General features: G+C 45.6%; 1 protein-coding gene across 1 annotated transcript in view; it reads right to left on the bottom strand.

Moving 5' to 3' along the window:
- Positions 1 to 16546, bottom strand: part of LOC118225180 (cullin-1) — a 31758-nt gene that overhangs the window by 11870 nt on the left and 3342 nt on the right. Inside the window, exons 2-6 of the mRNA XM_035413265.1 lie at positions 7827 to 8227; positions 2422 to 2599; positions 879 to 1046; positions 736 to 786; positions 426 to 516 (exon numbers count right to left, since the gene is read on the bottom strand). Of these exons, the coding sequence (XP_035269156.1) occupies positions 426 to 516; positions 736 to 786; positions 879 to 1046; positions 2422 to 2599; positions 7827 to 7966 (628 nt within the window). The 5' untranslated portion in view covers positions 7967 to 8227. The remainder of the gene's footprint in view (positions 1 to 425; positions 517 to 735; positions 787 to 878; positions 1047 to 2421; positions 2600 to 7826; positions 8228 to 16546) is intronic.

Here is a 16546-nt window from a genome sequence, read left to right as displayed (position 1 = left end):
AGCATAGCAGCAAAAGTAGAAAATTCAGACCATATTCAGGTGGAGCTAGCACTCCTCAGATTTGTGTAGAGCTAGCATTTCCCAGGTTTAGGTGGAGCTAGCCCTTCCCAGATTCAGGTGGATCTAGCACTTCCTAGATTTAGGTGGAGCTTGCACTTACAAAATTTACGTGGAGCTGGCGCTTTCCATATTTAAGTGGAGCTAGCCCTTCCCAGATATAAGAGGAGCTAGCCCTTCCCAGATATAAGAGGAGCTAGCGCTTCCCAGATTTAGGTGGAGCTAGCGCTTTCCAAATTCAGGTGGAGCTAGCACTTCCCAGATTTAGGTGGAGCTAGCAATCGCCAGATTTAGGTGGAGCTAACACTTCTCAGATTCAGGTTGAACCAACGCTTCCAAGTGATAAGGAACTGTATGTCAGCGCTCACCGTAGGACTGGACCACGCCGCTGATTAGCCTGGTGTTGATGGTCTCCCCATTACGCTCCTTTTCAATCAGCTTCAACACTGCATTTGTCACCTAAGGCACAGAGGGGGTAAAAGGTGACTTCAGTTTCTCGGTCTTGTAAAAAAAATGTAAGGAATCAGGAATAATGTTAATAGAGAAGTTATTACATTGACAGCTATGACCCACACGTTGGCCGACCACCCAAAGAAAAAACACCCAAACACGAGAAACGATAATTTCACAACAGAAATACAAGCGTTTCAATTTCAGCAGTTGTGATTGGACACTCACTTGTTTATTCAAAGGTCTAAATAAGCATTCCCTCCATGTAACCAAGGCAAGCTGAAAATGAAGAGGAAAAAAAACAAGTCATTCTTCACTTTTCGGGAGACCTACAGAACTGAACAGACTGCGTCCGACTTTCCCGCCCTTACCGAGTAGATTTCGTAGATTCCTTTCCGGCCCTCGTCGCACTCGCGCCGAACCCAGTGTCGATTGAGGTAGGCACAGATACCGTTTAACACTTTGCTGGAGAATCTGTAGTCCTCCCACTGCTGCGTGTAGAACTTTAGCACACTCTCGTCCATCAAGTCTTCCCCGTCCTGAGGAGACATTAACAGTCACAAGGGGTGAAGCCTCAACAGAGTGGCTCACGGGCAGTAAGAGGGAAACAGCACCGCTGAGGTACAGTCATGTCCAGTCTTACAGGAGGAGTCATATTGGACAGGCTTTTGGGTCAAGCCCAGCTCCAAAACACCCAGTTCACCTGGTCAACCAAACATGATCTTTAATCAAGACCTTGTTCAGTTTAATCAGATGTTCTAGTTCTGTGCCCACATCATCCCTTCCCAGGTAAGACTGGACCCCCAATGCAGTGAAACTGGCTCAGGATGGGAGGGTGGCCAAAACCACAGGAAGACTGTCAGGCCAATGAACACCATTGACCAGACACACTCTGCCCACTCCTCCACAGAATATCAAGTTCATGACCGCCTCACCAAGAACCACACAGGATTCTCAAAGTTCGACACTGAGGGCTCAGCTATGCACGTCTTCAAACCAGCAGCAACGGGGTAAAATGGCAGAAGCATTAAAAAAAGCGGTCAGTTAACCTGATTGGCCAACACGAGCTCAGAGCAGAATGGGTTTGCGTGTGCCCTGAGAGGAGACTGATACTTGATAGCACATGACAGGAGGAGGGCACAGACAAGAGCGGCCATCGTACAGCACAACGAACAGGAGATGATTCGCCAGGGGTTCCAGAAAGAAAGATGTGCTTTGTCCTCGGGACAATCAGGGGAACCTCATCAAAAGAACAGGACCTTCCCTCAGGCTGGCATACAATATTATTTGCCAAAGCATTTGATACCCACACACTGAATTATACTGACCTGGCAATAGGTTAGTTCTCTTTGAACTTATAGGGAGGGCGTATAGTTCAGGTATGGAAAAGCCTAGCCTTTTGAAAGTGACATAATATGAAAAGAAAGGTGAACAATATCAATCCTCACCACAGGAGTGAAGGGGAAATAATAATTGGGCACTTCCTGTAGACAATCAGATATGTTTTAACTTCATGCTGGTTTGTTTTGCAATTGTATGTATGCCATAAAATTTTCTTGCGTCACGCAAAATTGTTTCCCCGTCAATTCTGGTCACAAATTATGGATAATGAGTGTTCAAGGTTTCTACTTAGAGTCAAACATTACATGTGAAAGTTATACAAGTAAAGTACTGTGGAAACCACTGTTTTTCTAAACATACCACAGAAGCAGATAAAATAATGGCTCTGATTGGTCCTTCTTAAATTTACTGTAAACACAGTTGTGCTCTAGTGTAGCATTTTTACCGTATTACATATTTCTAGAGCCACCCAGCATCCTCCTTGCTTACAAGGGCCACCACAAGATGGACTCATTGCTGTCTAAAAAAAAAAACAGCTAGTGAAATACTAAAAAAGACAAGAAAGGGCCTTACCTTGAGGAGGTTAGTCAGGTAGTTCTTCAGAAATTCCTTCAGTCTTTTGTAGAGCTCCAGTCCCACAAACTGGGCCCCGCCTGGGGTGGGCGCTTTCTTGGAGGGCTTGGAGGGTGGCGCCCCAGCACCCCGGGCCTGGTTGGATTGATGCACGCTCGTGCAATAGTTATAAACATGTCTGCGTCACCGGTTAGGGAAGCAATACGGCCACTTCACAGGTAGAGAGCCAACGGCCAACGCGTGAAATTACCCACACACCCCAAAATCTAATCACAGTGAAAATGGACTAAAGCCAGCCCCTTAGACATAAACATAACACAACAGAACAGTTAAAACATACACACAGACCTGGAAAAAAAAACACTTTTATTGTGACAAAATGTGCCTAATGGGGGCTGAGGAGGGCAGGTACTCGCTGCCCCAGTCATTGTTCTGGCTGTCAGATCCCTGCAGAAATGAAACGCGTTCGCTCAAACTCACAATACCGAGTCAGGTTTCAGCACGCGCGCCTCTGCCAAGAGAACGCTGGGAAAAAAAGCAGCACGAAAACCGCAAACATCCAGGAGAAGCCAGGAAATAACCTCCAGCCAGCTCGCTGCTCATTTAGGCAAGCCTGGGACAGATTATAAAAATCTATCTTTTCTTCTACACAAATTTTAAACAGCGAAATTTAGCAGCCGGGCCCTAATCTCTGAAGGAATGTGAATTATGCTGCAGCCTGAAATTTTCTGAAAGATGTAGATACGTCCTCAGTCACGCAAGCCTAAAAAATATGGCCCAACACGCATCGCGATTAAATTAAAAACAGCTCTTGACCAACTGCAGGCCAGCATGAAAGGTTCAATGCCTTAAAAAAAAGAAAGAAAAAAAAGGGGGGAAAAAAGTTCAGTTGAGCCTCCGGGTCTGAAATGGGCGTGTGACTTTATGTGATCCCTCACACACCGGCGAGCGGACCTGAGCGGGGTGAAGGCCGGCCGTGTCGGCGGCGGCGCCCGACAGGGCCCTTTAGACGGGCGCTCCGGCGTCTGAAGAGGGCACTTGGCGCTCAGCCCGCCTCTTCACAGAGAACGGTCCTTTTTAAAAACCTCGCCCGGCGTGGCTTTGAAACGACCCGCTCGCTTGTGGCTAACGAAGAGCCCCCGCCGCTCCGGGGACCGGGCTGGCGCGGGATCAAGGCCCGGCGCATCGGCAGCGCCCCGCGGAGCGCCCGATCCGAACCCCACGCGAAAAAAGTGCTTTCCCTCGGTTCAAACGAACCGAGTTTGGTTCAAGACAGAGAGCCGATTCCGTTCGTTAGCAGAAAGCGATGCCTACGGTTCCCTCTGCCTGCTCTGCTCGGGGGCAGAGGGCTGCTGGGTACTCGTGCTAACATTCGCTGCTAATCGCCAAATTCCTCATACGAGCTACAGACTGGACCACGTGAATCAAAACGGCAGCAAAACTTTTTCCCCTCTTGCTGCATACACCACCCCTGTGCTCACCAATATATCTGAGAAACTTTAAACAGAAGGTGAATAAACATGTGCACAAATAGGCTCTGAAACCAATGGGCTGTTCCCTTCACAGCACTACAATGCACATACATGGGCTGCAGATGAAAACATGTCAAAATGTAGTTTTCCCCACTTTGTAACTCTGTGTGGTTGAACCAGGCTGTTTCAGTCACACCTCTTCCTGGACTTTGAACTTGCGACTGTCCTCTTCTCCCAGTGCGGTAATCACATTACATTGGCACATTGGGCTAAATATTAGATAACTTCAAAAGGAACTACTGTAAACTCAATGGGGGGGGGGGGGGCACTTCCGAGGAGGGAGGCTAGCATTCTGTGAACCTCCTGGAACCCCAGGGCTGATTGGGAACAGCTGTGAGCATGAGAGCAGTTGGCGTGGCGGTGAACGCGAAGCCGCAGAGACGTTAAAGGGCTAGCCGAGGGCCGGGGGGACCCGCGCTGCCGCGGGGGGGACTCCGACGGGCAGTCCTCGCCCGCGCCTCCGGCGGAAAGGACCGCCGTGCCAGCGCTTCCACCGGCGCAACGGCCCGTCTTGTAATTAAGGGCAGGGCTGGAATTACACCCCCGCCCCGGATGACACGGGGGGGGGATGAAACACGACCTCCTTCGCCGAGAGGACCGGCGAGCCGCAGTGGGGGCACTTAAGCCAAACCGCGGTGTCCAGAAGTTTCCGTGAGGCTTTGCGTACACTTTGATGAACGCTCAGAGAAGGCGATCGCTCACTGTAATGAGAGGAACAGGGTCTGGCTCGCTCTCTCATCGAGAAAAATGACAGACATTAAGGATCCCACCAGGTTAACCGCAACAAAAAAAAAGACAGAGACATGGTGGCAGTTCAACTCAATATGTAAAGATAGGTCAACGTGCTTAAACATGACAGCAAAGTCATTAGCCTCAAAGTCCTACTTCTGCCACTGTTAGGCTATATATGACAAGTATCATAGTGCTACCAACGGCATGAATAACCACACACCACACACCCACACAAAAAAAAATGAAGCTACAAATGAGTTAAATGTATTTGAAGATGACATTTCTCATTTTTCCACAGGCTGAGGAATCAGGTAATCCATCAGGTGATCAGAATGTTTCCGAATTTCAGTCACAGGAATACACTTTCTTCATCTTTTCATGGTGAGAGCAGAATTAACTCAAGATTCATCTGAGATAAAACGTGTTTGAAAGACAAAAAATATTTTCAGTCTGTGATGGCCACCTCCGTTACACCTTGTATGCATCTACCCTTCCAATTGTCATACACAAAGACACTGCATACGAAGTGCATCTACTGGACGCTCCAATCAGCAGCTAGGCCTATATTCTCAGTTTAAAAGCACATGCACTGTCACACATACACCGCTAGGCACATTTACCATTGTCCATAGGGGAAGAGCTTTAAGATATGCATTCTTTGATGGATGTCAATACAATCCATTGCTGTTAAAACATACTTATAGTTTTAAAGAAGAGAATCCCTTTCTTACAGGAGTCCCCTAAGAGGCCATGCCAAGGGAGAAGAAACCTTCACTGCATCCATTCCAGCACAGAAATAAAAATGTCCAGTGTGTCTAATACAATTTTACAGGGCTTCACAAACAGTTGCTGGGCCAAAATTATTTCCTGGCTTTACAAAAATAAGTAAAATTAGACTACATAACAACCGTCCTGGGTGTATTCCTGCCTCCCGCTCAAGGCATGCTGGGATAGACTCCAGCGCCTTCTGCAATCGTGACCAGGAATAAGCGAGTATAGATAATGGACGGGTGGATGGATAGACTACATACTCCCAAATATTCAACTGAGCTCAGTAAGTAACCACAGAGCATTCTAATAACATGAGCTCTGTTCATCCTCTGTAACTGTGCTTAGGCCCTGATTGGTGTTCTTCCAGAGTGAATTTGCTGGATGAAGTCAATCACATCAGTGATTTAGAGTTGGGATGAGACACATCTTGATGTGTTAATTGTTTAATAAATATTTCAAAAACATGCGTCTGTACAATAAATCAAAAATCCGCCAACCTTTGTGTTTCATTCCTGTGTCAAATCTCTGTCATTTCTGTTATTTTCAGCAAATCCCAGAAGAGTTCTATAACTACATTTAACAATCTCTGCTCCTTCTCGGCTCAATCGCTGCATATAGGCTATCTGATCCTACTCATTTTTACACGTATGTATGCTTAGACACAACCATGCAGCCTAAATGCCATTTTAAATGGCTTTTGCCTGGCATTCACAGAACCCCTCATTAAAATCCAAATATTAGCGACACCCATTGCCACAATCTAGACTGTACTACTGTACTCTCACGACACACAAACACTGTGACAAGCGCACTGACTCATCCTTAGTGGAAATTGTGGATTCGCGAGGGAAAAGAAAGCAGTTTCCACTACGCTCCCTGCTAATGGCCTTATACTGGTACAACATGACCTCTTCGGGGAGAACCTAGTGTCACACCAAACAGCAGTGTGTAACAACACTGGGCTCGTGGCTAATGCTAGCGCCGAGGGACACTTTTTTTCCAGTATGGAGGGAAATATCTGCTGCAGAAAACAACACTGCAGCAGGCTTCCTCAATGAAAAGTGCCCATTTCCATCCATCTAAAAGCCAAAAAGACCTGAAGAGCAGTGCTAGTCTTGCAGTCGTTCTGCGGCGCGCGACACAGCCAAGACGGTGCAAACCGGAAGAGCGCGCCGAACGATCGGGTGAAACGAGGTTAATTAAAGCCGTACCTCCGCTCCCATCATTCATTCCCATCGCACGAGGGCAGAGAGAAACACGGGCAGTAAGAGCTCTGTCCGACCTGACCACGCCGTATCTGCAGAATCACTGCCGTAACGCTTCGGTCTGCACGAGGTGACCAGGGGACCTCAGAGCTCGAAATGCCGCACCGTCCGCAAACCCTCCGCCCTCCCCACCTGAAGGAGGAGCGGCCGTCCGGCGCTGCTCGCGTCCGTCGCTGACCGGTGTCAGCCCACCGCGAACTCTCCCAGCCAGTTAACCTCTCCTGTCAAGTCAATTCGGCTCTCCAGACACAAGGAGCTGAATGCTGATGCGGAGAATTAATTTCCACAGGCCCTGCTTTCTGTGTCTGAATGGTTCTTACAGCCAGACAGCAGCATTGTTAATGTTTGTTTAGCAGTCCGGTTGTGTCCCACATCATAACAAAATGCTGTTCCAGGGGAGACTTTTCATTCATTTTACTTATAAACCGTTTCATATTTTGCAAATGACAGTTTGACGGCCAGAGAGCTCAAAATGTTTTAACGTTTATGAATTCAAGATGTCTCAAGATGTCAACATTTCAGCAGCAAATCGAAGAGGACAGTAAACATCTTAGCCTTGCGATGGTATAGTATTCACAGTGCCAACTGCCAGTACTCCAGTACATATGGATGGACCTTGAAGAACACACAGCCTACCATGCCAGCACAAGCCTTCAAAGAATGGCTACTGAATTCAGACGTATACAACCGGATAATACTCAAGTGTCACCCAGGAAGCAGCTGTCCCCAGCTCAGCAACACAGACGGCACTGAGCCACTAATCTAGCCAGTAGGTCAATTTCTATGGTAGTAAGTGCTTAAGGACCTATTTATAGCTGCGACCAGAGGAAGCAGCCCGACGCGTGGCCACCTGCCTCAGTGACTGACTGGCTCCCTGCTACAATGTTTCACCATCAGAGGGCAAAAGGGTCAGCCAAGTAGGCACAAGGGGTCAAACGGAGCCCGTTCTCACTTTCGCGGTCAGGGGTCAAAAAACGAAAGGGTATCGGAGCCCGGCTGAGCGGGACGGGTGAGAAAGCCGCGCTCCGGTACGCGATGGCGGGGGCCCCCCGCGAGCCCCCCCGGGGGTGAGAGAAGGCGAGCCAGGCCGCGCTCGGGAGGATACGTGTAGAGTTCCATGTATCGTGACTTGGCCATGCTCTGTCTGGTGTACACCTGCTGTATTCCCGCCCGGAGATCATCCCAGATCTGGTCCAGTCCGATCTGTTTCAGGCCGTGCGGGTTCTGGCTCCTGTTGGACGACATCTTCTCTTCTCCTGCCTTTCCCGCTTTTCTTTGCTAAATATTCCTTCTTTTTTTTTCTTTTCTTTTTTTCTTTGAAGTTGAAAGTCACTCGCTACTCCACCATGAGGCACTATGCTTAAGGAACCACAATCCAAAAGAAAATGGAAAAAGGGGGAAAAAAAAAAAAAAAGCAGGGTCCTGGCGGTAAGATGTGGTCTGGGGGGGGGGGCCCTCAGACGCAGCCCTTCAAATGGCACCTAGGAGACCACCTCACCAACATACCTGGAGAGAGAGAGAGAGAGAGAGAGAGAGAGAGAGAGAGAGAGAGAAAAGGGGAGAGCAGAGTTAGTAAAAATTAGTTAAGATTCCCATCGCCTGACCCGGAATAACCTCATTCCATTCTCTGCATGTCATTGTGAGCACGGCAGAGGGAATGATATCATAAATTATATGATATTATATGATATGATATGATATTCTGGGTCTTCACAGAGAGGCATAACCAGACAATTCTTCGGATCAAAAAACATTCCTCTTGCTGACAAAAACCACCAAAGTCTCAATGTAAACAGAGTCCTGAGCTTTTTTTTTTTTTTTTGTATAAAAAGGACAAAACAGGGAGAGATTTACAAATACACTTTATCCATCTATCGAGCCATCTTTTTAATTCAGCATTTCCATGGTTAGCACTACAATTTTCAGCTCATTAAACGAAATGTCTTATCAACAACACAGATTCTTTTTTATTAGTTGTGCAATGCACATCTTGTTTCGTGCACACTTCATGTTATAAGTTTGTGGTTCTGAGGACAGCCCATCTCTATGAAATACTAGACAGCACTGTGAGGGATGTATTATGTGCATCAGCAGATAAACAAACTCAAAGTTGCTGGGCTTTTACACAGTCAAACCAGTGCCGAAAGAACGAGTGAGCTCAGGTTTCACTCACAACAATCCAGAGACTCACACCCAGAGGTCTTTACCAGGCAGCTCACTTCAGATTGCTACGATTCACACGTGACTGGGTTTACTGCTTCGTTTACGCACGGTCCCTTATACGACGGACCAAAGTCCACTACGTGCGTGAGATAACTGAAGTCCCATTGAGTTACAGCGATAAGCACCTTTAAAAGCCAAGGCAATTATGAGACCACAGACACTTATGTGGCATCTGGCATCAAAAAAGTCTTTGATGCCAGACAGAAATTGGCCAATGTACCCAGTTTTAGACCTGAAGAACCCTGGCACACCCTGGGCCAAGCAGAAACACAGTGTCCATGCCCTTTGGAAGCATTTAGGCAAAGGGCCACATCGGCTTCTGGAATTCATGCCAACTTTTACTCAGCTATTCAATTAGCCTAATCGTTTATTTACTGATACCTCAGCTACATGTCTTGATATGCTTGTGAATAACAGCTGAGGACTATAAGACACATCATATGGTGGTCTGACCTATGGTTAAATCCAGGGAGCATTCGGCTAATCATTTGCGGTAACTGGCGGCAGCAAGAAAACACCAAACCCATTTTTATGGGACTCTTCCATTCTCTTCCATATCCCATGGGCCACCCCACATGTAAGCCTGTAACTCTGAGGCAAAGCAGGTCGCTGAGGGGAAAGGAGCCAGGGGTGGGGGGGCTTCGGGGGGGCTATAAGGGGTCGGCTATGGGGGGGGCGCTACGCGGCGACGGGCGGCGATTGCGACAGGCCGGGGTTTATATTTAGGCCGCTGTTTCTGTTTTGTTAGCGGCGGGCCGCGCGGACGGGACAGAGCCGTGACCTCAGATGTTTACGTGTTGTGGTGGTGCTGCGCGCACGCAGGTCCCAGGGAGGCCTGGTGGGGGGGGGGGGGGGGGTGTACATGCCGTGGATCAGCAAGTGGCCAGCTGGGTCGGGTTTAACCCCGGGGTAAATATAGAGCCGTGCGCACTGCGGCTCTGCGTGCTGCGCTTACCGCCAGGCTGGAGGAGTGACGTCAGGCGCGCGGACCGGAGAAGACCCCACCCCCCCGCGCGCTTTTACCACAAAACCACAACCTCCACATCAACCCAAAGCCACTGAGGCCACGATGCTGACACCTCTTGCCAGGATCTGGATGTACAGACCACTCACTTTATTTACTTTGAACAATGACAGAACATGTGAACCGTAACCTGTACTTGACTGTCCCTTTAAAATCATTTCAAATCAAAAATAATTGTTTAATAAGAGTAGTATTATGGGTTGGCACTTCAGATATGGCACTTCCAAAGGCGTAGGCTGGTAGAAGAACCAACAGCGAATGGATAATGGAGAATGGATCTAGATGGAAGAAATCACCCAGGTGCCCAATACCATTCTACTGCATGTTCTACCTATTCTGACTAGTGTGCAGATACCGGCTGAAATCTTGGCCAGAAATCTCTCCTTTCCTCAATCTGCCGCAACATGACACACCTTCAGTCTCTGCGTCATTTATCTTAGTGACGTCCTGCCTAAATAAAACACAAAAAACCTGCTTCAGAAAGGCTTTTTTTTTCCCCTCCAGGCAGGTCAGCCAGGCAGCGCGGTTTGCAGCTTGCACTGACACAGATAAGAAGGGACTGCTCACTGTCTGTCTGAGAGCTGAGTGCTCCTGTGATCCCTGCAGGAAACAGCCTTCAAATCGGTGTGTGCGCCTGTGTGTGTGTGTGTGTGTGTGTGTGAGCCTGTGTGTAAGTGAGAGTGTGTGTGTGTGAGAGAGTGAAAGTGTGCGTTTGTGTGTGTGAGAGTGAGTGTGTATGCGTGAGGAGAGAGATAGAGGGATAGAGAGATGGAGTTCAGAGTTCATTTGTGTCAGCATCGCTCAGCAATGCCATCCTAAATGGCCCCCGCCCAGGGCAAACAGAGTGGCAGACCGGAGCTGGCACTGAATCCTTCCGCCCGGAGACGCCAGCGCAGCCCAGACATCCCAAGTCGCCGCTGGCCCCTGCATTCCACAAGTGGGTGGCAGTGCTTTTCAGCCCAATTCGCTGACAAATATACAACATGACTTCATCCCGCCCAGGCACACTGCATTTCAGCTGAACAGGATCGATGCTACACATGAACCAGCTACAAGTAAGGGAATCAAAGTGACCGTGCTCCCTTAATGTATTCAAAACATAGGTGTGCAGCGATGGAAAAAGGCGAAAGGTTAACCTCAGCCCAGGGCTACACTGTAAGATGCCAGCTTGCACATTTCAGTCTCAGAAGCTATAAGTGCAGTAGGTTAGTTTATGGAGTCCAGATTTTACTGCTTAAATTGCCTTGTAACAGAAATCCCAAATGATGTCACCATAAATCAGTGTGTTAAGACCTACGGATAATACAGAGCATGTGCAATAACATGATTGTCCGTGACATGTAAGCACTTGCACATTATAGGGTAGTTCATCATTTTTTATATCAACTAAGCTATACAGTAAATAACCCACAACAACTAAACTAAATAGATAAATAACTCAAATCACAAAAAAATTATTTGATATGGGCATTTACCCAAGAATGTGCAAATTCTTCAAATTAAGAAAAATCTGCTTCATTGACATCACAAACCGAAACACTTTGTGAAAAACGTTTTACAAATGCGATTCGCCTCTCAGGCATGAATTTGCAATGGCATGTCTGAAAGACTGCAACCAGTAATAAGCGACTCTAATTAGCACTTTTATGAGTGGAGGGCATCAAAAATAAAATAAAAAACACAAACCACAAAAACAAAAAGTTGCCAATTCATGAATGCAGTACAGTGGCTCAAAGGCTGGGTCGGGACTGTTCATGGTTCCCCAGACACAGTCCAGCTGGATCCTATATTAAGAATTGAAATAAAATTTGATGTGTTTAACAACATAATATGAATGACGAATGCTGTAGTTTTTCTTTAATTCAATTTCAATTTCTTGCATACTGCGAAACTAAAACAAAAAAGAAAATACGTAGTCCTGTTGTACTCTAGCCTAAATTACAGTAAATTACAAAGGTGTCATATTATTAAACACCCCCTAAAGGAATACACTATGACTGTTGATAAATTAACTAGCCCACTGTAAAAGCATGGATTGTTTCTAGTCTAGAAAAAAACACATGGTTGCATAACAATTTATCTTCACTATGTGGAGCTGGTTACAGGATCTATACCTTAACCTGTCCAAGAAATTAAAACACCCAACTCTGTCTCAGGTTTAATAAAACTGAAGCATTAAAAACAGACGTAACAACATCAGAAATAGCAAGAAACTGCTCATACTTTTTAAAAACCTAAATGCCAGTGCGGCTTACTCTGTACAGGAAGCAATTCAAAATAGGTCATCAGTGGTGGAAGGTGATCATTGTAGCCATCTGTTTTAGAGGCAAATGGGCAGACACAAGTGTAAATTTCAGCATTTTCAGACCTTGTAATGTTTCATTGCAAAAAGGTGATAAGTATAGTGGTTACATTTTTACATCAGCGTCATCATGCTGAGCCATTCATTTGCCTTTTTGCTCGTAAAAGCTAATTACACTGACAGTGATGCACAGAATGTTAAACTGCACTCTAACTTATTGCAGTTGGTAAAATGCCTTTCAAAACTTTCTTATACTAATGCTAATTAACATGAAGATCTAGCAGTGATCTTTTTTAGCACTGATCATGAAGATCTCTTCCTCATTTGTACTGTGTTTAAGCAAGGCATGCCCAGTAGAAGCAGTTTCAGTAATGAAATAGTCCCTGCTATGGGCTAGACCGACTCTTCCCTTGAGCTGATGGTGGCTGGAAAAAAGAAAGGGAAGTTTTCCTTTGCTAGGAGGCCTCTTTCCCCCTCTCCCTCTCTCAGCTGTCAGTAGGCACAGACAGTCCCCAGGCATACTGCACAATGAAAGAAGCAGCGGGCTGGCTGCATGCTATACGTGGTACATGCATGCTGGTGCACAGCAGCCTGGCTGCATGCTATACGTGGTACATGCATGCTGGTGCTCAGCGGGCTGTCTGCATGCGATCCGTGGGCCGTGCATGCTGGTGTGCAGCCTTCCTGCACTGAGTAGTCACTGCAACCTTGTTGAGGGTGTGAAATTGCAAACGCGTGCAATGCAAATGCTGCGATTCTTCTTTTTGAATTTTTCAGCCTACGGTGGACGAGACGTCAGATTGCCACACTGTCGCTAAGCACAATGGGAGGAATTTACATTGGGCTACCTACCCAGAAGGTCTGCAAAAATCTGCCTTGCATCACTTTTCTCATAAAAGCAGCCTTTTTCCATTTGCTTTCAGGAAAAAAAAAAAAACACCAAAACACATCCTTAGCCACACTTTACAGCACGTGAAAAAGGGCCAATGGATGTTTGGGTCATCATTCCATCTCTTGTCGTGAATTAGGCCTCCAATGAGCATTGGGTAATGGGCTTGAAAGGAGGGGAATATTTAGAGATGTGCATTTGTGTGTGCTACTGCAGAACTGGAGATGAAGACTCACGCTAAACTAAACACTGGACTGCATGGGGCATCCTGACTACTTTAGCATGTGTTCTGCATTTACAGAGCACTGTAAACTCACTTTGTAACTGCTAACTTCTGAATGCCTTTATTACAGAGCTTTAGCTTAACTATACACTGTAAAACTATTCCCAGGGTAATTATTTCCTTCTGCACAGGCATCACCTTTATCATATCTCGGCGTACCCTTCATGTAACCATGGCAACAGAGCTCAGAGACCAGGCATGGAATTTTTAATGGGTTATCCTTCTTACTGGAACAGAGCACCAACTGGAAACCCATTCCGTGGACATGAAGTGGAGAACGGTTTCGGGCTATTACAAGAACAGAGTAAAAGCATGAAATTTGTGATTTACCAAATTGAAGCAATGAAGAGAGATTGTGGGACAGAAACAATTGTCTTGTTTCTAAGCTGTTTTGTATTTAATACAATACTTAGGCCTGATTCACATCAGATCCACGGTAGGCAAAGAGGATGTACTGTTTAAATGCCATCCCAATCCATGCCCTCAAAAACATGGAACAAACTGTTTAATGTGACATAAAACAGAAGCAATGGGGGCAAATTTAATTCAGTCTTCAGCCTGTTCACAGAGACTTGTCCTGATGGCATAACTGAGTGACAAATTATCCATAACGTTCTTCAAAAGAAAGGATTTGCGGATAAGTTGGAAATTTAACATGTTGAAATGTTATGTTAAAAACACTGATTTTAGATGGTGTGGGATTCATTTGAAAGGCATCATAGTTATATTCTTAGATCTTGCGCAAATCTTTCAGCAGTGGTCGAAGCGGACTCCTCCACGTTGTAGGCCTACATCTCTGTTGATGAGTCCAAATGGTTTAGCGGTGAAGCTGGATTACAGGAGACTTGACGTTACTGAAACAGAAGCCAAGCCATCAAACGGGTGCGAAGGAACAGCTTGTCACCGCCATCAAATGAAATAGCTAAAGCTACATACGAGCGGCTCAGAGGGCGGGCCGGTCGTATTTTCACCAGGAGTGTGCCAAGCCGAGGGAACGGCTCCTCGGTCACAAGTACGCAGCGTCACGAGGACAAACAAGTTCCGCCAACAAAAAATCCCGTCGCCACGGCAGCCATGTCAAAACAGTTTGTCGCGCAACATGATGACTTTGCACAAAAACACCCGTCCAAGAATAAACCACTCCAGGAGGTCATGACCCGCTATCACTTCACTTCACTGTCAGGCGGATGGATGGATGCGTTTCCTGCTGGATCACTTCAGCTCCCATAGCCACTGCACCCCTCATAAACAATGCTGTTTACCCTGAAAATGAACCATGCATAACCAAGGTATCTGAGGTCAGCTGATTTTTAAGGGTGGGCAATGTGTAATCATACCACAATGTTCATATGCCCTTAGGATGATGACAACTTTGCTTTGCTTATTCATTTTTAATCTGCATCATGTTTGTTAAAAATGTGATTATGCGCCATAAGAGAAAGTGTGGAAATTTCAGACATCAAAGATGACATTATAAAAAGCACCGATATAAATTATCTGTATTGTGTGCTGAATAAAATCTGCTATTAAACTGACACATAAAGCCATAGATCACCCAGCTATTGTTTACTTAATATTAATAACATCAATAGTGCCAGGAGAATGGCACTGCACTTTAGCAATAGAGTTGGAAACATCAAGCCATAATGTAACTGGTACAGGAGGTAAAAATGGGCGCCAAGTCCTGTTCAAAACCTCCACCTCACTGTGACCAGAGAGTACATTCAAACAGCAGCCATGGGGGGAGGGGGGAAGCTAAAACAGAATATTCAGGCATGGCAGGAAACTTGGGAAAACCCACAGTTAATAAAAGTTCAAAATCAGAGCCAAATCAAACTTACAACATTACAGACAAAACTAGTACCTCTGTAGATAAACAAAACAGCCTTGAGGTTTAGAAGTACACCACACCAAATAAACAAAAACTGGCAAGATGTGCGATCCTGTCCATTACAGTAGGTTATCTAGTTCATTTCAGACAGGCTACAGTCCCGCAAATAATTAAAATTAACATTAGTCAGTCATCATTAATTTTAACGCTCTACATACACTGCTGACATTTAAATGCCTCGTAGCACATGACCCAATGCAACAATATTTCTTCTTCATCTTTTCCACTCTGGAAACAAGGCACGAGTGTGTGCACCATTCAATTTAGGCCTACCATTTACAACGCTGTCTACTTCAAAAGTTAGCTTGGCTAGCAGTAATCCCCAAAGCTACAAACATAAAACTTACAGGCCTACAACAAATTTAGCTCCCAACAGATTCATTTCTTCATATTCCTTTCTTCTGGGTTAGTGATAGGGATAAATTATTTTCCTCCTTGATAAAAACCAGAGCAGTTTCTTAGTGACGGCCATCTTTCTTTTATTTTACTCTTGTCAAGCAAAATAATCATTTCCAGATGGAGAAATAGAAAAATGGAAAATGAAACAGTCACATTAAGTTCATGTAAATAAGCACTTAGGACCCTTATCACCTCCACTTCTTTAAAAACTCTAGTCTTTTTCCCTGCCAAAATTGGTAATTTAAAAGTATTTAAGTACAGCACAGGCCTATTTGTGTTATAAAAATTATGCTTAAGGAAGAAGAGGAAAATGAGGGGAAACGTCCTATTCTAAAATCTCAATGCAAGCCACACTGGTAGCCCAACATAATGAAACTCAATCCAAGGACCTGTAAAGCTGGCTGTAGAAAAATCACCCTGCACTACTGTGCCATCAGTGAAGATTTAACTACAAGTAATTTACTTCCAATTTATTTCCAACTCAAAGCTTTTACAAAGAATATTGAACATATATTTTTTGCAACTGCCATTTGTTTTGATTCAGTAATCAAGGGTTTCAGTGCAATGTTGAACATTTCCGCCTGTGAGAGGACAAGGGTCACCCAAGGTAATGAAGCCTATTCTTTCCTGGTTTTCTGTCTGGCACAGAGTGCTCATTTGCAGCAAATGGAAGAAATATTGATGGCAGAATCAGACAGTCCAAATTACTCCACTGACAGAAGAGTTAAATCCCGGGCGTCTCTATTTCCTTTAGGGAAAGGAACAAAAAGAGGAACTTTTCAAAAGCACAGCCTGGGTTGTCCAATGAGCATTC

The sequence above is a fragment of the Anguilla anguilla genome, chromosome 4 (assembly GCF_013347855.1).
Source record: "Anguilla anguilla isolate fAngAng1 chromosome 4, fAngAng1.pri, whole genome shotgun sequence".
Classification (NCBI taxonomy): domain Eukaryota; kingdom Metazoa; phylum Chordata; class Actinopteri; order Anguilliformes; family Anguillidae; genus Anguilla; species Anguilla anguilla.
Note: the sequence above shows the minus strand (reverse complement) of the source record. Positions and strands in the feature narration are given on the sequence as shown.